General features: G+C 41.0%; 1 protein-coding gene and 1 long non-coding RNA gene across 5 annotated transcripts in view; both read right to left on the bottom strand.

The window, feature by feature from the left end:
• Positions 1–9,302, bottom strand: part of RAP1GDS1 (Rap1 GTPase-GDP dissociation stimulator 1) — a 191,143-nt gene extending 181,841 nt beyond the window's left edge. For all 4 annotated transcript variants that reach the window (XM_003929532.4, XM_010340132.3, XM_003929533.4 and 1 more), the window contains exon 1: positions 9,108–9,302. In XM_003929532.4, the coding sequence (XP_003929581.1) occupies positions 9,108–9,111 (4 nt within the window). In that variant the 5' untranslated portion in view covers positions 9,112–9,302. The remainder of the gene's footprint in view (positions 1–9,107) is intronic.
• A 143-nt stretch (positions 9,303–9,445) lies between these two features.
• LOC141584020 (uncharacterized) overlaps positions 9,446–23,003 on the bottom strand; it is a 97,404-nt gene continuing 83,846 nt past the window's right edge. The window contains exon 4 of the long non-coding RNA XR_012516883.1: positions 9,446–10,454. This is a non-coding gene — a long non-coding RNA (uncharacterized LOC141584020). The remainder of the gene's footprint in view (positions 10,455–23,003) is intronic.

Below are 23,003 nucleotides of genomic sequence, written 5' to 3'. Positions count from 1 at the left end.
CAAATCTTACATTTAATTCTCTGATCCGTTTTGAGCTGATTTTTGTATACGGGGTGAATAAGGATCCAATGCCATTTTTCAACATGTGGATATCTAGTTTTGACAACAGTGTTCATGAAGAGATTGTCCTGTCCCCATTGTATTTCCTTGGCTTTTTTTTGAAGATCAACTGACTGTAAATTCTTGGGTTTATTTCTAGCCTCTCTATCCTATTCCATTTATCTATGTGTCTGCTTTTATGCAAGTACCACACTGTTTTGATCACTACAGCTTTGTAACATGACTTGAAGCACGCAGCAATGATGCCTCTGGCCTTGTTCTTCTTACTCAAGATTGTTTTGGCTATCCAGATCTTTTGTGGTTCCATAAAAATTTTAGAATTGTTTTGCTATTTCTGTGAAAAATTTCATTGGAATTTTGGTAGGAATTACATTAAATCTGTAGATCACTTTCAGTAATATGAACATTTTAACAATGTTAATTCTTCCAATTTATGAACATGGGTTATCTATTTATTTAATTCTTCTAATTCTTTCATCAATGTCTTACGGTTTTCAGTGTTGAGATCTTTCACCTTCTTGGCTAAACTTATTCCTAGATGTTTTATATTTTTGCAACCATTGTTAATAGGATGATTATCTTGATTACATCCTCAAATAGTTTGCTGTTAGTGTATAGAAATGATTCTGATTTTTCTATGTTGATTTTGTGTCCTGAAACTTTACTGAATTCATTTATTAGGTTTAACAGGGCTTTTTTTTTTTTTTTCTTTCATGGAGTCTTTAAGCCTTTCTATATATAAGACCATGCTATCTTCAAGCAGGTCATTTTACTTTCCAATTTGGATGCTTTTTTTTTTTCTTTTTCTTGTCTATTTGCTCTGCTAGGACTTCTAGTATTATCTTAAACAGCAGTGGCAAGAGTGGGCATCCTTGTTTTTTTTTCCTCAATCTGACATAAAGCTTTCAGATTTTCACCATTAAGTATGATGTTAGCTATGGGCTTGTCATATGTGACCTTTGCTACGTTTAGGCATATTCATTCTACACCACATTTGTTCAGTTTCAAAAATGAAAGTATGGCCGGGCGCGGTGGCTCAAGCCTGTAATCCCAGCACTTTGGGAGGCCGAGGTGGGTGGATCACGAGGTCGAAAGATCGATACCATCCTGGTCAACATGGTGAAACCCCGTCTCTACTAAAAATACAATAAAACTAGCTGGGCATGGTGGCGCGTGCCTGTAATCCCAGCTACTTAGGAGGCTGAGGCAGGAGAATTGCCTGAGACCAGGAGGCGGAGGTTGTGGTGAGCCGAGATCGCGCCATTGCACTCCAGCCTGGGTAACAAGAGCGAAACTCCATCTCAAAAAAAAAAAAAAAAAAAAAAAAAGAAAGTATGTTGAATTTTGTCAAATGCTTTTTCTGTATCAACTGAGATGATCAAATGATTTTTATTCTTCATATTGTGATATATCACATTTACTGATTTGTGTATGTTCAACCATTCTTGTATCCCAGGGATAAATCCCACTTGATCATGATGTATGATTATCTTAATGTGATGAGAATGCAAATCATAACCGCAGTGAGATACCATTTCACACCAGTCAGAATGGCTATTAAAAAGCAAAAAAAAAAAAAAAAAACCAAAAAACAAAAAACAAAAAACAGATGCTGGTAAGGCTATAGAGAAAAGGAAATGTTTTTACACTCTGGTGAAAATGTAAATTAGTTCAGACACTGTGGAACGCAATTTGGAGATTTCTTGATGAACTTAAAACACCACTACCATTTGACCCCATCCCATTACTGGGTATATTTCCAGAGAAAAATAAATCATACTGCCAAAAAGACACATACACTTCTATCTTCACTGCAGCACTATTCACAATAACAAAAACATGAAATCAACACAGGTGCCTATCAACAGCGGATTGGATAAAGAAAATGTGGCACATATATACCATACAATACTATGCAGCCATTAAAAAAAAGAATGAAATCACGTCCTTTGCAGCAACATGGATGGAGCTGGAGGCCACTATCCTAAGCAAATCAACATAGAGACAAAAATCCCAAATACCGTATGTTCTCATTTATAAGTGGGAGCACTGGGTGTACATATGGACATAAAGATGGGAACAACAGACACTGGGGACTACTAGAGGGGGACAAATAGAGGGAGGCAAGGACTGAAAAACTAGTTACTGGATACTATGCACACTACCTGGGTGATGAGATTAGTCATACTCCAAACCCCAGTGTCATGTAATAAGCCCATGTAACAAACCTGCACATGTATCCTCTGAACCTAAACTAAAAGTTGAAACTATTAAAAACAACAACAACAACAACAAAAACTAATACCAATTCTCCTCAAACACTTTCCAAACAATGAAGAAAGGGAAATGCTTCCAAACTCATTTAATGAGGCCAGCATTACCCCGACACCAAAGCCAGACAATGACTACAGGAAAAGAAACTACAAGCCAATATCCTTAATAAACATAAACAGAAAAATCCCCAACAAAATACTGGCAAACTGAACTCAACATCAATATGTATTTTAAATTAAACTTTTCCCCTATCAGTTATCCAGACATTTAGCTATCTAAAATTACATCGGGTTCCCAAAGGAGATCTTCTTCCTTCATTCCTCCTGATGCTCATGACTGTATATTAAAATGTAGGTAATTCTGATGGCTGTTGTTAGTGCCACCAATATCTCCAGAATTGCCACGTTCAATTTCAGGTGATCAGGAATAGCGCATCCACACTATTTCCCCGAAGTCACCCAGAAAGTTCAAGATTCCACTACAAAAGCAAAATTGCTTTGGTTCTTAAAAAGAATTAAGGCTATTAAACCTTTTCAAATTGCAGCAGTATGGACTTCAGAATATGACTACCAAGGACAGTGAATTCAGCCCTTTTCCCATATTAAAAAAAAAAAAAATGGACAAAACAGGTATAATGTCAACATAAGAAAAAATTTTAAATTTATCAATCTATCATCTATGCTTTTTTGAAATCATAAATTTTAGTAATTATGAACCTTCAAAAATATTTTATCACTCTGCTAGACTTGCAAGATCAGGCAAAATTCGTATTTATTACTTAGCCATGAAAACCATTTCTGGACTTAGAAACACAGGCAAAATAAAATGACTATAAGTTTGATACATATCTACAGAGAAAAATACAACTCCAAGAAATAAAAATATAATTAGAAGCATAATCAAAATCTAAAGAAGTCTCAAATTCACAAAGTCTAAACGTGATAAAACTATGCATCAGTAAAGAGTATTATTTAGGCAAAATGCCGTGCAAAATTACAAAATCATTCTAGACTCATTCTGCATAACATTATAAAAATAAAAGTTGTACTATACTAAGTCACAAAGACATTAAAAATGAAATGTCAAAGAAATGTGAAGCACTATGGTGAAATTAAAAATTATTCTCAGACAAGAAAACAGCACGTCATTCTATGTAAAATGGAACACTTAAAAAATTTTATTTAGTATTTATAAATTAAAACATTTAAAATTTTTAAATATTTTCTAAAATATAGTATCTGTCATGTAGAGTGAGTTAAAAATAATTTTAAAACTCTATGTTTTCTCACAGTTCTTAAACAAGGTGAGAAATACAGCATGACTATACCTAGTGAACTGTTTCCACTTACTCATTATTCATTTAGTCTTTACAGCTGACCTCCATATCTACTAGCCCTCTTAAGGTTGCTTTTTAGAAAAATATACTGGGTAATATCCTAACCAAAGCACTCAGCCTTTTCTCAGTCCTTATTACCCTCCTATTATAAAAACAGACACTATTGACTATTCACTCTTTCTTAAAAACAACCATATACCAATTCTAGTCTTTCACTCGTTTTTCAGTGTCAAATCATACCATTCCTTTTTCCCTAACTATGGAAAACTTAAGGAATTCCATCCCTCAAGATTCTTACCATGGACAATTTTCCTCTTTTTCTTTGTTGACTCTCATCCTCTGACCTAACTTCAAATATCACCTCAGGATATCTGTGGATAACTTCCAGATCTCTAATTCAAATTGTACTCTCAAAAGTTAGTTGTTAACTAACAAAAATAGTTGTTAACTATTTTTCACCTCGTTTCAGTCAGTCAACAAATTTTTCTACATAGCTACTATGTGCCAGACACTAATGTTAGAAATGTATTCAAATCCTAATACAACAACATCCTTGTCATTAAGAAGTAGAGACTAATGGACAGAAAAGTTCAACGTAATAGGTCCAAAATTGAGTATCTACGTTTCCTCTTTCTGTTAACTGAATATATATTAGGAGATTTTAATATCTTCATTATCATCCAGGCTAAAACCTGTGACTCTCAATTCCATATTCAATGCGTTGCCAAGTAAATCCTATTCTTTGTTTGCAATATTCTATTCCCATTGCCACAGCCTAGTTCAGGACATTAAACATTTTCATCCAGACTGCAACAACCATCTTTGGAAGTGTTCTCTAGTTTCTCATCTAATCCATCCTGCACTCAACTGACAAATTTTCCTACACCACACATGCGATCTACCACTTAACTGCATAAAAATGTTAAGTGGTTGGCCGGGCGCGGTGGCTCAAGCCTGTAATCCCAGCACTTTGGGAGGCCGAGGCGGGTGGATCACGAGGTCGAGAGATCGAGACCATCCTGGTCAACATGGTGAAACCCCGTCTCTACTAAAAATATAAAAAATTAGCTGGGCATGGTGGCGTGTGCCTATAATCCCAGCTACTCAGGAGGCTGAGGCAGGAGAATTGCCTGAGCCCAGGAGGCGGAGGTTGCGGTGAGCCGAGATCGTGCCATTGCACTCCAGCCTGGGTAACAAGAGCGAAACTCCGTCTCAAAAAAAAAAAAAAAAAAAAATGTTAAGTGGTCTCTCAATAGGTAAGCCAGGTTCAAATTATTCTTCAGCTTGGCATTTAAGATCCTCCATTATCTGGTCATTAGCAATTACTGTACTACTTTTTTATGTCTGTTACCCACGATTTCCTTACCTTTTGCTCTGGCCAAGCAATGCTATTTAATCATATCCTGGAAACTCCTAAAATGTTTCCTATCTCTCTATCTTCATTTATGTCATTTCTCCTCCAACCCCAGACCAACTCCATTGTGATTAACAATCTCATTAGGAAGTTGAACCTACCTTTGGTTCTTATAACACCATTTCTCTAAAATCTTCTCTCCATTCCTTGAATCTATAATATATGTAAAGGTCTTTTATATACTTACATATTTATTTCTATTATAATTTGTGTATGTGTCATATTGTTCCTAAGATTCTAAACAACTTGAAGCGTGAACATCATTTTATCTCTGTCCTCCCAGTACACTGCAGTACAGGACATTGCATACTGTTGATATCCAACAAATACTAAATGTGTGTTGAATTTGAAATACAACATATACATAAAATAGTAGATATAGCCATAAAGTTATAAAGGAATTTTCTTTCACTCTCTTGTATAAGAAATTATTGCCATGAGAATATCTTTTTTTTTTTTTTTTTTTTTTTAAGACAGTTTTGCTCTGGTTGCCAGGCTGGAGTGCAATAGTACAACCTTGGCTCACTGCAACCTCCGCCTCCTGGGTTCAAGTGATTCTCCTTCCTCAGCCTCCCTCACAGCTGGGATTACAGGTGCCCACCACCACACCCACCTAATTTTGTATTTTTAGTAGAGATGGGGTTTCACCATGTTGGTCAGGCTGGTCTCAAACTTCTGACCTCAAGTGATCTGCCTGCCTAGGCCTCCTGCTGGGATTACAGGCATGAGTTACCACATCCAGCCGAGAGTATCTTTAAAAATCATCTTATTTATTTATTGAGACAAATTAAAAGGTACTTCTCCCTCCCCCATCTTTAATCAGTATATCTTCTTATGTGTGCATGAATTGTTACACTATCTTCCTTGACTCAGATATAAAGCTGTTTTCCAAGGTTTCAATTTTAAATTATCGTATGTACCTACTGATCATACATGAAACTGCCTTACCCTTGAAAACAGTTTAGAAGGAAATAGCTGGGCTGATATCCAGAATCTACAAAGAACTAAAACAGATTTACAAGAAAAAAAAACAAGCCCATTCAAAAGTGGGCAAAGACTATGAACAGACACTTTACAAAAGAAGACATATATGAGGACAACAAGCATATGAAAAAATGCTCATCATCACTAGAAGGAAACAGCTTGCCTGAGGTTGACTCAAAACCTACCTACAGCATGCTGGGAGGCCATGGTACAATTATACCTTTCTGTTTCTGCTTATCCCCCAACTCCATAATATGTACCAATCCAAATGTTTGTTCAGAGACTATACCTTCAGGTTCAAAAGTTGCAAATAATAGGTGGTTTTAAGTTCAACAATTTGCCAAAGATTTACTGAATTCCTTTTTGAAAAGCACTATGGGGACATGAAAATTAGTAAGACATTTTTCATCTTCTGGGACTCATGATTAAATGCATAGCACACACACATAAACAATTCCATTATATGGCAAATTATGTAAGTGATAAAAAGCTTCGAGCCGGGCGTGGTGGCTCAAGCCTGTAATCCCAGCACTTTGGGAGGCCGAGGCGGGTGGATCACGAGGTCGAGAGATCGAGACCATCCTGGTCAACATGGTGAAACCCCGTCTCTACTAAAAATACAAAAAGTTAGCTGGGCATGGTGGCGCGTGCCTGTAATCCCAGCTACTCAGGAGGCTGAGGCAGGAGAATTGCCTGAACCCAGGAGGCGGAGGTTGCAGTGAGCCGAGATCGCGCCATTGCACTCCAGCCTGGGTAACAAGAGCGAAACTCCGTCTCAAAAAAATAAAAAAATAAAAAATAAATAAATAAATTTTAAAAAAAAGCTTCTAGGCCGGGCACGGTGGCTCAAGCCTGTAATCCCAGCACTTTGGGAGGCCGAGACGGGCGGATCACAAGGTCAAGAGATCGAGACCATCCTGGTCAACATGGTGAAACCTCGTCTCTACTAAAAAAATTACAAAAAATTAGCTGGGCATGGTGGGGCGTGCCTGTAATCCCAGCTACTCGGGAGGCTGAGGTTGCAGTGAGCCGAGATCGCGCCATTGCTCTCCAGCGTGGGTAACAAGAGTGAAACTCCGTCTCAGAAGAAAAAAAAAAAAAAGCTTCTAACAAGGTATAAATAAATAGTGCTATGAAGAGAGATTAATAGTATCTGAAATGGCTTCAAAATGAGAAATAGGTCTCTGTTTGGCCCTTTTTAAAAAGTCAAGCAATAGCATTAAAGATTTTGAAAATTATTTTTAAGTAATTTCATTTATTTTAGGTATTTTTATTCACTAGCGTCATAACAATTGGATTTTTTCCACTGAAAATGTACGGAATTTAACATTTATGTTAAAACGTTAAATGGATTGTTTGAGGCTCACCTGGAAACGTGGGAAAATGTATTTTACAAGCCAAACTTGAACTTATAGTCCAGTTTCAGATAGGGTTACTGGATATACTGTGTAGTTCCTTTGAACATACACAGACAAACGTGCCTATGTTCAAAGGAAACATACCTTAACATGTGTATGTTCTAAGGAAATACACAGCTTGTCCAATAATCTAATACGTTATTTAAAATTCTACTTTAAGAGAAAAAGTAGACACATATAAATGGGCCACTCAATTTTTACAGAAATTTGTTAATCATATCAAGAGTCCTCACATAAAAGAAAAACAACTTAACAACTGAAAATAAAATTCAGAGCCCTAGACCTTTCTTGATTCATACCACCTCCTCTGTCAACCCTGGCCTCTTGATATATGGCGAAAGGTTGGGATCAAAGCATTTGCTGTCCCAGGAAACTCTATGGATACCATTCTTAGGTTTAGATACTTCTTGAAGATTCTGATTTGCACGATCTAACTCTGAACGTGTTGAGCACTGTATTAACAAATGAAAGGACCACATTCATCTCGCTTTAAATAACTCGCACAGGGGGGTGGGAAAAGTCCCAGTTGACAGATGCCAAGGGAGCAAATTTTAAAAAGAGGAAATTATGACAGATAGAAGTGGAAGCAAACTGGGGAACTTAGTTCAAGTCGCTACTATTAAAAGAAACTTTGAGCTCTTAATTACATGACAGCATTCATCAGACGTTTCTGTGATTACTGAATGTAACAGGTAAGCAATATATGATGTAAAAAAAATTAGGTTAAATTTATATATCGTTTAATAAAATATATTTGCTCCTAAATATCTCATCCAAAGCAATCTCTTCAGATTAACTATAAATACAAAGGAACTAAAATCAGATTATGCAGATTAGACAGGGGGACGCTGGGAACGAATAACTAGCATGTAAGTTCGGTAACAACGTTACAGGGAGCAGTTTCTTGCTACAGAAGACAGACGAAGGAATCCTGAAAACAGGCTGAGCACAGGAATATTGCATACTGTAGTCACCCAGCACTAATTCAACAGCTAGCGGCTCTATCCTGCCTCACGTTCCTCGTGGCCTCTGACAAGTCATTCCTTTAACCTGTGAGGCTGTCCGCTCTTTCCCTTGGAAAATAATGTCCGTGCAGGTGGTAAGATCTCCCTCACAAACTACTTACTTCCACTTCCCCGCCCCGGGAAGATGAGTCTCCACGACGGGGAAAGGTCGCACTGACAGAGAAGGAAGTTACACGAAGTGGTCTCTCCCGTGGTCGGACCCGAGCCTAGAGCTCAGCAGACGCGGGGTAAAGGAAGCGGGTGGCCTCTCAAGAAACCGGGATGGAGCCGCGGATGCGAGCCCGCGAGGCAGGCTCCGTGTGCCCGGGCACCGGCAGGAAGAATGGAGGAGGGGAGGCGAGGCGGCGAGGTGCCGGGGAGCCGGGCGGCGGTCCGGCCCGCGGCCGACCCCACCCCAGCCCGCGCTCGGGACCCTCCCAGCCCTGGCGCCCCGCGTGCGTTCCGCGTGCGCCGACTCTCCCCGGAGGAACGGCCTCCGTCTCACACCCAGGGACTGGAGAAATCCGGCAACTTTGCGCTTAAAATGCTTCCCACCCTGCAGCACGCCGAGAAAGGAAAAAATGTCAGGCGATGACGGGGGAGGAAGGATGACTTACCCATGTTGCTCCCCGAGGGTGAGGAACTGGCGGGGCGAGGCGAAGGTCTCCGGTGCGGGCAGCGCGGGTCCGTGTCCTCTCTCTACCTCCGTCTCTCCCGCAGCCAGGGAGGGACCCGCGGGGGGCGGCCGCCGGGGAGGAGCAGCTGGTGCTGCTGCAGGCGGCTCGGCCGCGGCGGGGACGAGCGGCGGGGGGCGGGGCGGGGCGGGGTGGGGCGGGGCTGGCGAGCGCAGCCTGCGGCGGGCGCGGCTCCGAGGGGGAGGGCGGCGGAGGCGCCGGAGCCGGCCTGAAGTGCGCCGGCCCGGACTCGCGGCCCGAGAGCGCCCCGCCCTCCCCAGCGAGCATGCTCAGTGCCTTTTCCACCCCTCCCTCGGTGGCGAGTGAGGCTGAGCGTGCAGGTGGGCGTGTGTTTGCGGAGCGGCTGCAGCCGCCGCTGAGGAGCCTGGTGGTGGCCGTCTTAGCGGCGGAGGGTGGGCCCGGAGAAAGCAGGGAATGGGGATATTGAGTCCGATCTGCTAGCAGACGATTCACCGCTGCCTTGCTTTCCGCACCCTGATCCACCCGGAACCTGGGCCCGCTTTCGTTACGGGACAACCCGGCCGCACAGGCCGGAATTAATCCGAGGAGACGCTGGGCCACCGCAGAGCCGGGAGGGGTGGTGGGAAGCCAAAGCGGACGCCCCGACACCGAGCTGGAAAGGATGTGTAGGCGACGAGGCCTGCTCCTCTTGGGGACACTGAGGACGCCCGCTGGGCAGCGGGCCGAGGGGCGGCCGCCGGGAGGGCGCTCGATGGCAGGCGTGTCGTTGGGACAGTTACAGCTGCTCTAGTTGTGGCCAGCTTAGAAACAGAGGTCCCGGCAGCGAGGAGAGCGCCCGCCCCAGCATGTTCCCGGAGAGCGTGTCGTTCTCTCTCTTGGAGGGCGCTGGAAAGGCCCTTTAACCAGGGTGCCGTCGTGCTCCACCCGCTGTCTATGAAAGCGGGAGGAGCAACGTTCCCCAGGCTTGAAAATAAGCGTCCTGCGGGGTTGGCTGCGGCACCGCCAAGCTAACCCAGCGGAGGTCCTGCGATCCCGGGGCTGCCGCCCGCTCCCACCACCCCCACCTCGGCGGCGGGGAGCACCTAAGCAGGGCGCTCCCACTGAGCGTGCCCTCCCCACCGGGCATGCGCGCGAGGCCGGGGCTGGCTTCGGTCCTCTGCCCTGGGGGGAGGAGGCTGGAGGAAACCGATTTCTCTGCACACGAATCTTGCCCCGGCCCCTCTACGAGTGGGCTGAGGAATCTGGTCGCTCTCCGACGCTGCAGCGACCGCAGTCCTTCAGAAGAGAGGGCACAGACAGCAGTACAACCTGTGGGAGAAAGATAGCTGAAGTGAGGTTCCCCTGTCAACTTTCGCTAGGTCAGTCCCATGTGGAGAAAGGACTTTTTTTTTTTTTAATTAGTCGCTCATTCTCACAGTCATCAGTTTCTGCTTGATGACTAGTATTTCGGGCACACAAATCAGAAGGAGCCCTGTAATTTAGTAGGCAAAGAGCAGGTTTTATGGGATTTTTCTAAAGCAAAAACGGTACTTAAAAAAAGGTTTGATAAAACAGAAAAATACAATCTAACTACTGAAGTCGAAGATATGGGACTTTTCTGATGCACAAGACCAGCAGGCACCTCACTCTCTAAGGGTGATCTTCCTGTTTGCCTCTCAAAATAATCACACTAAATTAGTTCCCTGGGGCATGCTGTAAGATACCAGAAATCAGGTGGCTTAGAACAACAAATTATTATCTCACAATTCCGAAAGCCAGAAGTCTAAAGTTAAAGTATAGGCAAGGCTGGGCTGTGCTCCCTCTGAGGGCATTGGGGAAGGATCTCTTCCAGGACTCTCTCCTAACTTCTGGTAGTTTGTTAGCTTGTGGCAGCATAACTCCAATCAGAACATGGCTGTTCTCCCTGTGCGCTTTGTGTTCGAATATCCCTTTTTAATAAGAACAGCAGTCATAACAGATTAGAGGCGAACCGTTCTTCACTATGAACTCATGAACATTAATTATATATGCAATGACCCGATTTCCAAATCCGGTCACATTCTGAGGTACTAGGTATTAGGGTTTCAACTTAAGAATCGTGCCAGCCTGGCCAACATGACAAAACCCTATCTCTAACTAAAAATACAAAAAATTAGTTGGGACCAGGCACAGTGGTTCATGCCTATAATCCTAACACTTTGGGAAGCCGAGGCCGGCAGATCACTTGAGGTCAGGAGTTGGAGACAAGCCTGGCCAACATGGCAAAACACTATCTCTACTAAAAAATTTTTTAAAAATTTAAACAAATTAGCTGGGCATGCTGTAATCCCAGCTACTCGGGAAGCTGAGGTAGAAGAATCGCTTGAACTCAGGAGGTGGAGGTTCCAATGAGCTGAGATGACACCACTGCACTCCAGCCTGGGCCACAGAGCCAGACCCTGTCTCGAAAGAAAAAAAAAATGAACTGGGGAGGGGTTCACAATTCAACTCTTTTTTTTTTTTTTTTTTTTTTTTTTTTTTTTTTTTGAGACGGAGTTTCGCTCTTGTTACCCAGGCTGGAGTGCAATGACGCGATCTCGGCTCACCGCAACCTCCGCCTCCTGGGTTCAGGCAATTCTCCTGTCTCAGCCTCCTGAGTAGCTGGGATTACAGGCACACACCACCATGCCCAGCTAACTTTTTGTATTTTTAGTAGAGACGAGGTTTCACCTTGCTGCCCAGGATGGTCTTGATCTCTCGACCTCGTGATCCCCCGCCTCGGCCTCCCAAAGTGCTGGGATTACAGGCTTGAGCCACCGCGCCCGGCCACAATTCAACTCTTAACACACCAGTGCAAACCCCACCCTCAGCCCTACTCACTGCCTCCACATCTGCCATGTTACACGTTCATTTTATTATACCCCAGAAGACCAGCCTGGGCCTTTGCATTGCTGCTCATCATTTTTTTGTCCATCTCTCCTTAACCTTCATTATCTCTTCCAGATTCTCAAGTTAACTTGCTTTATTTTTCCTACTTCCTTATCTAATTACATACTACAATAATTTCATAGTGTTTCCTATCATTTGGATGTAAGCATTGAAATTAGCAAAAGCAGCTTAAGTGGTTTTGTTACGTCCCACCTGACACTAATTTAAGTGCCTTTTTGTTCTGCCTCAATCTACAAGCCATCCCCTTAGCCCTCCTGCCAATTGAAACCAAAGGGTTGTTCAGGCTTCATGCATATACTGAATCCTAATGCTGAGAACCAATATGGATTGTTACACGTAGAAGTGAATCACTTCTGGACTGGTGTATTGCCTACCCCTTGCACACACAATGGCACCTCCTTCCCCTCTCTTTTCTTGTTCTATTATAAGAATATAATGTTTCTTTCTCATGTCTTTACTGTGCGACCCGCAGAGACCCTTCCCAAAGCAAATGAGAGCGAGGAGTTGTTAAGCCGAGTCCAGGTTTATTGGGATCTGCAGGCAACCCAGGCGGGAGGGGAGCTGAGCTGCACCCAGCAGCTGCCGGAGAGGGTTTTTATAGGGGCGGAGGCCTGTTTAGGCGAGGTGTCGTGCAGTGATTGGTGGAGGTTAAACAAAGGAGAGGGAAGAGCCTTGTGGCAAAAGGGGATTGGCTAGGTTTTGGCGGGCTGATGCCGGGGCGTGTACGGGTTTTGGCGGGCTGATGCAGGAAGGCGATTGGCTAGTCCTGTTGCTGGGCAGACCAACCTCCAGAGGCCTGCTGGATGTGGGCCCCAGATGTGGGGGATGGGCTATTTCTACCTAACATTTACTTTCTTCTTTTATCTCTTTTTTCAAAAGTTACCTACATGAGTTCTTCTCTAGTTATCTAAAATTGCAACACTTCTTCCCACTTCATATCCCCACTTCGTATCCCCACCAAGTTAAATTAGGTATTTAATAAATATTTATAATGATAATGATGACAACTGCTCTCTGTTGTTTCTATCTTAAACTCTGAGTCCTCTACTGGGTGGAGTATTTGTACTGACTTATTCACAAATTTAGTTCATAGAGATTTACTGAGTGCCTACTATGTACCAGGCATTATGATATGCACTAGGGATTATAAAAAATAAAATGGCCTCTGCCCACAAAAACCTTATATATTACAAAAATTATTCTGATGATCCTTCCAGTCATTGATTACAGAAATAGCTAGGAAATATTCTCCTGATGTCAAGAGACTCTTCCAAAATTAATCTACTAATACCCATACTGTAGGTTAGGCAATGGTCAGGATTTTATCAGGCCTGCTACAAAACAAAGGAAGTTCTGGCCCAATGCAAAGGCTTTCCATTTCAATCTAGGAAATGTTATATTTATAAAGTATCACAGATTTATTTGACTAACAATTTCTATTGAAAATTGGTTCATGATTAGCTAAGTGGAGGAGTATGAAGGAAAATGTCTTGTAGAAAAGATCAGAAGCAGTACATTTTGGCAAGACTTATAACTTACCTCATTGATGCATGTAAGCTTAAAGAGGTTAGAAGGTGATTTAAATTCTTTAGAGGAAATGTATTGGGAGGGGCAACAAGAATTAGAAAGAGAGGAGAGAATGTTCTTTAAAAGTATAATAGGGAACTGATTGCCTCCTCTTCACCAACATGTTCTGAATATCACTTAAGGGAATTTCACTGGAGTAGTTTACTGAACTCTGCAGTGATAGAAAATGATTTGGCAGTGAACAGCCTTCTGCCTAAACTGTTTACTTTTCAAAGACTTCATTGGTGAGGTCAAGTTAGTCCAGGCTGAACAACTGAAATGTCTTAACCTCAATGTAATCTCTCTCTCCCACTCCCCATTTATTTAATATTTTAACCATTTTCTAAAGGTTGTAAAATCTAAATTGTTTTCATAGACTGTCACCTCAAACTAATGTCTACATATTTCAAGCAACTACAGACCTAGATTATATACAGTTTTAAGATGGGACATACCACTTTAAAATCAGTCATATAGTTCTTGAACATTTCTTCTGAGCTCAGCACTGTGCTAGATGCTATAAAAAATAGCTATAAGTACATATCATGCAAAGCAAGAGAGTAAGACCAGTCTCTCTTAAAAGTCTCCTTTTTCTAGAAAATCTTCTAAGTTTGAGTGCTAACGTATTAAAAAAATAAAAATTAGTCAAAGATAGCTTTATAAGGAGAACATGCCTGAAAAATATATAAAAATTTTTTGAGAGAGGATGGGAAGAAAATAATTTACTCCAAGACAGGGAAACAGCAAGAGGTAAGGCACCAATATGTCATATTCAGAAGACCATTAAAAAGGGTACATATTGGGCAGGTGTGGTAGCTCACGCTTGTAATTCCAGCACTTAGGGAGGCTGAGGCAGCCGGATCACTTGAAGTCAGGAGTTCAAGACCAGCCTGGACAACATGGTGAAACCCAGTCTCTACTAAAAATACAATAATTAGCTGGGCCTGGTAGCACACAGCTATTTGGGAGACTGAGGCAGGAGAATCACTTTAACCCAGGAGGCAGAGGTTGTAGTGAGCCAAGATCACGCCACTGCACTCCAGCCTGGGTAAAGGAGTGAGACTCTGTCTCAAAAAAAAAAAAAAAAAAAAAAAAAAAGTTTGGTGAGGGGTACATATTGTGTCATCTTGAGAAATAAGATTAAAAATTTAGTATGAAGAACAGATTGTGAGGGGCTGAAAAAGCCAGGCAGAGGGATTTAAACCTGATAAGTTAGGAAATAAGAAAGCATTGAAATCTTCTTGAGAAAAGGAATAGGGTGGTGAAAACAGTATTGAAGGAGGAGAAGTAGTGCATCAAAGAAAGTCATATTGTTATTTTATGATACTATAATTTTAGTAATTATTGTAATTTAAGTAATATTGAGAGATGCATCATTCTGTCTAGGAATTAGGCATACAGGGTGAATTTTTGGCCCTGAAAGAGTATAGTGATAGACACAGAGAAGTAAACAGTTAAAATATAGTGCTACAACTACCACAGTGGGGCAATGTGGAAGAATATGGGTATAACATTTAATTCTATTATAGAAAGCTTCCTGGAGAAGATGCTATCTGAGCAGAGACCTGAGGGATTAATAGAGAGTCAACTAGTCAAGTAGGCAGAGAGCTAAATGTACATAGGCCTGGAGGCAGAAGTTTGAATCTTTGAGAAACCTGTAAGCAGTATATTCTGGCTAGCATGAATCATGCAAAGATGTAAGAAAAGAGAGCAGGTCACCGGACAAGAGTGGAGAAGTTAGAGGGATCAAATCTTGCAGGGCCTTGACATCTGAGCTGAGGTATTGGACATAATCCGAAGGGAATAAGGGAGCCATCAGAGGGTCTTAAGGTTAAAAGTGACATTGTTAAATTTACATTTTAGTAGTTGCAAAGTAGAAAATGGCTAAGAATGGAATGTGGACCGGAGATTGAGAGACTATTAAGAGACTCTTGTAATATTCCAGATGTGAGCTGAACAGTGGCACATAAAAGCAGTGGGGTTAGAGAGTAATGGACAGTCTTAAGAAATATTAAGAAAGTGATATTGGTGGCCTGTAATCCAAGCACTTTGGAGGCCAAGGCGGGCGGATCACCTGAGGTCGGAAGTTCAAGACCAGCCTGACCAACATGGTAAAACCCCTTCTTTAAAAGCAAAGAAAGTGATATTGGCTTGATGATTGATTAGAGGTTGTGTGGAATTATTTATGTGTCAGGTATTCTCATATATTACTATTAAATAATATAACAGTGCTATGTATGAGGTATTATTATGTCAGCTTTACAAATAATGAAAAATGCTCAGAGATTAAATAATTTAACTCAGGGTCTATAACTAGTAAGTTAAAAAAGCAGAAGTAAAATCTAAGCCTCTCTGGCTCAGATCCTCACAGCCAAAATAATATGCAGATAAATGTGTTCAGGGAAAATGCCTTATATTTTGTGTGACCTCCACCCATCAAAAAACAATACAATGTTATAAAATATCTTTATCTGAATCAAGAGTTTCATGCCTTTAAAATATGATTTATTAATATTTGTTCCTACTCTGAAATTTACAGATGTAAAAAGAATCTCTGCATTACTGTCATATCATTTTATTAATATATGTTTAACAAAGATACTTTTGATTAAGACATAGGTTTTGTTATTCTTGAAATAATATTTAGCCTATTTTATAATCATTTCAATTGGCTTTGCCATTCTGCCCACCTCAGTTCTTAAAGGGTTCTTAGGAGTGATATCAGCTCAGAGAATAATGATCTGTCATTTCAGAGCTCATTCCAGGTTCAAGTGATTCTCCTGCCTCAGTCTCCCGAGTAGCTGGGACTACAGGCATGTGCCACCATGTCTGGCTAATTTTTGTATTTTTAATAGAGATGGGGTTTCATTGTGTTAGTCAGGATGGTCTCAATCTCCTGACCTCATGATCTGCCCGCCTCAGCCTCCCAAAGTGCTGGAATTACAGGAATGAGCCACTGTGCCCATCCAAGCAATTCTTAGAGTTTACAAAAATTCTTTAATAAAAGCTGGCTTATTCAGCCTTCTGAATAGGAAAGCCTCATTAACCAGCATGTCTACTTACCTTCAGTTCACTAATAATTGATTCTCACATGATCATCCTGAGGGGCTACAAGATTCTAAAAGACTAAAGGCTGAATAAAGTTTGCTTAATGTAGTTGTATTAGTTTCTCATGGCTGCTATAACAATTACCCAAGATTTAGTGGCTTCAAACCACACAAATTTATTATATTACCGTTCTGAAGGTCAGGATTCTAAAATGGATCTCACTGGGCTAAAATCAAGGTGTGGACAGGGCCATATTCCTTTCTGGAAATTTTAGGGGAGAATCTGTCTCCTTGCCCTTTTCAGCTTCTGGAGGCTGCTCGAATTCCTTGGTTTGTGGCCCCTGCCAGCAAGCAATTGCATCACTTGACCTCTGCTGCTGTCATCACATCTTTCACTCTCCTGCCTCTTTCTTTCCCTTATAAAAACCCTCGTGATTATATCCAGTCCACCCAAATAATCCAAGATAATCCCATCCTTCTTAATCATATCTGCAAAACCCCTTTTTCCACATAAGGTGCCATATCACTGGGTCTAGGGATTAGGACATGCATACGGACATCTTAGGGCAGTGAAGCAGGGCATTCTTTTGCTTACCTCAGTAGTTAATATCAAATTTATTGTGTTCCAATTTTTGTAAATTAAGAAAATATGTGTATAGATGATACATATGTACTATGTACATATGAATTTACTTAATAAATTTATTAACTTTCTCTAATTGTACTGGAAAATAGACTTTTCTTACTTTTTAATGTGTCATTGACACACATTTCTGTCTTTTCAGGTATACCATAAATTTTTTTTATGTCTTTTTTTCTTTCTACAACATAATAAAAGTTCCATGATGTAATTTTTCAATAAACATCATTAACTTGACCCCTGTATTCTTGAAGTAAACATCTCTCTAAGGCATCTGCACTTTTAGAACTTGATTTTTATGGTAAAAATAAAAACAATTTCTATTTTTCTGAGAACAAAACACTGACATATGAAAAAAATCACATAGAAATGAATTGAAATACTTTGTAATTGTCAGGTCAGAAAACCAGGTATTAATTCTAAATTGCTGGTTCCATGTAATCATTCATATATTCAACAACTACTTATTACTAGCCTACTGTGATTTAAGTCCTGAAGATACAATAGTGAACAAGAAAGACCTATTTCCTCATTGACTACATTTGAGTGAGGAGGACAATCAACAAGCAAATTAACAAAGAAACCACACATAAAGATATGGTAAGTACTGTGAGAAAAGCAGATAAGGAGCTGTGATTGACAAAAATGGCAGTGGAGAAGCACCTTTCTGTAACATTGTACATAAGAAGGCCGCTTTTGCAGCATGATAATTAATTTAAGACCCAAACATAAGAAAGAGCCAATCACAAATAAGCCAGAGGAGAAACATTTCAGGCAGAGGGAGCTGCAAGTGCGAAGTGCAGCAAGAAAATCGTCGCTATGTTTTAGGAAATTGAAGAAGGCTAGAGTAACTGAACCCTAGTAAACAGAGGAGAATGGAAAAAAATGAAGTTACAGAGGCAGCAAAAAGTCAAATAATGTGAAAGTTGGCACTTCAGTGGGTGCCAGTAAATAAAAGCCCTCTGCTACTCCAGAATTTGGAATCAAGGTGGGAGATGAGACTCAAGAGTCACTAGAAAAAGATCAAAACAGCAGCTTTATTACTGTGTCTGCTGATTGGAGAATTGCAGCCAAATGGGATTCCAAATACTCCTCCCACTGTCATCACCCTGAATAAATTTACCTCTCTATTGTCCCAGGAAGAGCAGAACTGCAGGCTTTCCTTCCAGGGGCAGGCTAATAAGTAACTGGGAGAGAATTAAGCCATTCTAAAAGAAAGAACGCAATAAATAAGGCACACATGCTCAATTTCTCTTCCCTCTCACCAATGAGAGAATTCTCTCCCCCTCAGGGGAAGAAAGGAGTACTAAGGAATGAGAATAGATGAGGCAGTTAACGAGCCCGACCAGGAATGTTTATATGATTTTTTTCCTGTTGATAGAAAGTTCTCTACTCTCTATGAAATGTGTGGAGTGGGAATAAATATTATCCTTACACTCCTATCAGATGGGTCTTATAGGCCATGATTTGGAATCAGAAATTCATTCTAAATACTAAAAGAAAGCACCAAAAGCATTTCAGCAGTGAAGCTGCATAGACTGACCGACAATTTGGAAAGATCACTCTGGCAGCTATGGAGATAAGTGGAAATAGGTGAGCTTTCCAGGAGGCTGTTGCAGAGATCAGGGTGAGACATGCAGAGGCTGCACCAGGGCAGTTGTGGTGGAGAAGGAGAAAAACAAGAGGTTTCGATGTAATACAGGTAGAAATGCTAACGAATTGGATTTAGAAGAGAATGTAGAGGAGGAGTTCAGGCTAATTATGAAATTCCTGGTTTAAGTGATTGGATGAATGAAGATGTCATGTACTGAAATAAGGAAAACTGGGAGAGAAATAAGATGACAACAGAATCATACTCTGGATTTGGCAATGTGAAAATTGTTGGTGAGTCAGCAAGAGTAATTTCTGTGAATAGCAGGAAGGGAAGCTAGACTTAGAGTTTGAAGAGCTAGTAAATGATTATCTGTGTACATACACTTTTTTAAAAGAAGTTCTGCTGTGAAGGTGAGAGAGAAATGGCATATTAGGGGAAATATGAGATTTTAAAAGATTTTTTTTTTTTTGAGACAGAGTCTTGCTCTGTCACCAGGCTGGAGTGCAGTGATGCAATTTTGGCTCACTGCAACCTCCGGCTCCCGGGTTCAAGGGATTCTCCTGCCTCAGCCTCCCAAGTAGCTGCAACTACAGGCACTTGCCACCATGCCCAGCTAATTTTTGTATTTTTTTAATAAAGACAAGGTTTCACCATGTTGGCCAGGATGGTCTCCATCTCTTGACCTTGTGACCGGCCTGCCTCAGCCTCCCCAAGTGTTGGGATTACAGGTGTGAGCCACTGCGCCTGGCTTAAAAGTTCTTTGTTGTTGTTGTTTTACACTGAAGCAAACGATCTGTTGGTGACACAGGGTAGACAGAATAACTGGAGGTACAAAACTTTTGGAGAAGCAAGAGTGGGTGAGGGTCCTGAGAGGACACTCAACATGAACCTCTGTAACAGAAATGAAGACCATGCATATACAGGGGGGTTGGTAGATTGGATGGCAAGAAGATGGAAAGTCTCCAATGAATAACTTCGATTATATTTATGAAGCAAGAGAAGAGGTCATTAGTGAAAGGTAAGAGAAGGGGCACGGGAGATAGAAGATTTGAGGAGAGAAGAGAGCATGAAGCCATTGTGTCCAAATTTATGATTGCAAACCTAAGGCAGAAATAAAGTAGTATTTGCTGGGCAGTGTTGAATGTCCATTTGAGGTTTGGAATTATTGATGAAGAGTTTAATAAGTCAGCCTGGTGTGTTATTTTCCTCAATAATATTTCATTGTTTATTTGAGGTCCTGATGTGGCCAAGGAATGGCTGCAATGCAAGTAATAGCACATGTGAACTGAAAGGATAAAATGTTTAAAATTTATTTAGCTATGTGTCTCCCAGAAGACAAAAATAAAATAAAATTTGTATTTCAGAGGTGTTTGAGTTTATAAGTTTTAGAGTGTGACCATGGGAACAGGTGGTTAAGGAGGAGTAGGGAATAAATTAAGAAGTTTAGAAACTGAGAGAAAGGTTATTAGTTGAGTCATCACATGGGTATGAAGTACCGGGCCTGTAGTTGGTGGGGTGTGAGGGAAAAAGCAGATGTTGCTTGACAGAACTACCGGGTAAAAATTTGTCCTCAAGTGGAAAGTTACTTAACAGTCAAAAGTTTGAACGGGAAGTTCCCAGAAGATTGAGTACATAAGACAGGGTTTTGTTATGTATTGCTACCTAATAACTATGTGAAAACTCGATGTTTTAAAATAGTAATTTTATTATCCCTCGAGATACTGTAGGTTGACTGGGCCCAGCTGGGTGACTCTTCTGATTCACATGATGTTAGATGGAGCTGAAATCATTGGAGGCTTTGATAGGGCTGAAACAGCCAAAATGTCTCATTCACATAACTGGTACCAGCTTTAGTGGAGATGGTGGGAAAACCGGGCTCAGGTAGGATGGCTAATTCTCTCTCATGTCACGGTCTCTCTTTCTTCACATGAAGCTTCCAGCAGCATAGCTGGACATTTTACATGGCAGCTCAGGGCTCACAAAAGTGTGAAGGTGGAAGCTGCTAGGCCTCCTTGAGTCTTAGACCCAGAATTGGCATGGCATCTCTTCTGCCTTTTTCTCTTGATTAAATTGAAGCATGGGACCAATCCAGATTCAAGAGAAGGGATTCACAATGATATCAATACCAGGAGATGTGATCCAGTGGGAAACATCTATGGACGTTAGCTACAACAGGAAGTTTATTGATCCTAGATCCAGAATTTTTGAGGGTAGATTGGAAAGGCTGAGGTAGAATTGGGGGATTCAGTTTAGAAGATTACAAAGCAGTATAGGAATGAAAGTGCAAGTTGTAGTAGTCGACAGAGGGACTTGCACCTCCCAACATAACAGAAGTAAATAGAAATTTGAGACATGTTGGGACTAGTTCTACTAAAATAGTGATTTCCAAATGTCTTTATGATCATGCACCCCTTACTAAAATTTTTGAACATTACTCAAATATTATAATTACATAATTATTAATTATATATATTCAATAATATTTTGGCCGGGCTTGGTGGCTCATGCCTGTAATCTTAGCGCTTTGAGATGCCAAGGTGGGTGGATCACTTGAGGCCAGGAGTTCAAGGCTAGCCTGGCCAATGTGGTGAAAACTCACCTCTACTAAAAACACAAAAATTAGCCAGACTATGGTGGTGCATTCCTGTAATCCCAGCTACTTGGGAGATTGAGGTATGAGAAACACTTGAACCCAGGAGGCAGAGGTTGCAGTGAGCTGTGATAGCACCACTGCACTGCAGCTTGGGCAACAGAGCAAGACTGTTTCAAAGAAATAAGCAAACAAATATTCTACTGTAATATGTAATTGTAAAACAAGCAAAAACAAAAATTAAGAATGGTGAGATAAAGATCTAATAATAGTTTTCAAATTATTTCATATTGTTTATCAATGGTTTAATAACCTTTTTGCCTTTTCTGGTGAGAATAATTTGATTAAAAATACCTCATCAATTAAAAAAAAATCTTGATTTTATACCTTGTGATATTGTGGCTCAGAAATCTGGTTTTAAGTTCAGTGTATTCCCAGGTTGGTTTTAATGGCTATTTTAGCTGAAAGAGCTATCTCAGAAAAATAGGTACAGCCAGATGGAAGAAGTGCACCATTAGTTGTGCTTGCTAAATCATGATATTCAGTTTTTCAATCCCATCCCAAATTATGCCAAGAGTTTATTGAAATTCAGGTAGAAAATATATACCATCCCCAATATCAGTCAGTTTTTCTAATCAGAAATTATTGCATGTTTTATCTTTAGGAAATGGGTTCAAAACATATTGAAACTACTCATTTGGAAGATCTTTTACAAACAGTTTCTAAAACTCTATTATTTCCAAGTTTCTAAATGTACAGATATTAACAGTTTCTACATTTAAATTGTTTTCAGCAGTAAAATTAGATAATGATGAAACATTTCCAAGTTTCTATTTTAAAAATTCACTCTTCCTGCAGAAATAGTTCTTTTTTTTTTTTTTTTTTTTTTTTTTTTTTGAGATGGAGTTTCGCTCTTGTTACCCAGGCTGGAGTGCAATGGCGTGATCTCGGCTCACCGCAACCTCCGCCTCCTGGGCTCAGGCAATTCTCCTGCCTCAGCCTCCTTAGTAGCTGGGATTACAGGCACGCGCCACCATGCCCAGCTAATTTTCTGTATTTTTATTAGAGACGGGGTTTCACCATATTGACCAGGATAGTCTCGATTTCTTGACCTCCTGATCCACCCCCCCTCAGCCTCCCAAAGTGCTGGGATTACAGGCTTGAGCCACTGCGCTCAGCAGAAATAGTTCTAAACAAACAAACAAACAAAAAATTCTCTCTCCCTAGCACAAGTGTCTTTTGAATAGCAGCCATTTTCTCCTTCATTATTAAAAATGTTGAGGGCAGGCCAAGATGGGGGGGCACGCCAAGATTCGGGGGCACACCAAGACGGGGGGCACAAGATGGGGGGTCGCGCCAAGATGGGGGGCGCTAAGATGGGGGGGCACGCCAAGATTGGGGGGCGCGCCAAGATAGGGGGTTGCAACAAGATGTCTGAGAGGAGGCAACACCAGAATGTACTTCCCAGCGAAAGAGATGCAGAGGGCTAGAGGACTTCATGATTCCAAGTGAG

This window comes from Saimiri boliviensis, chromosome 3, assembly GCF_048565385.1.
Source record: "Saimiri boliviensis isolate mSaiBol1 chromosome 3, mSaiBol1.pri, whole genome shotgun sequence".
Lineage (NCBI taxonomy): Eukaryota > Metazoa > Chordata > Mammalia > Primates > Cebidae > Saimiri > Saimiri boliviensis.
Note: the sequence above shows the minus strand (reverse complement) of the source record. Positions and strands in the feature narration are given on the sequence as shown.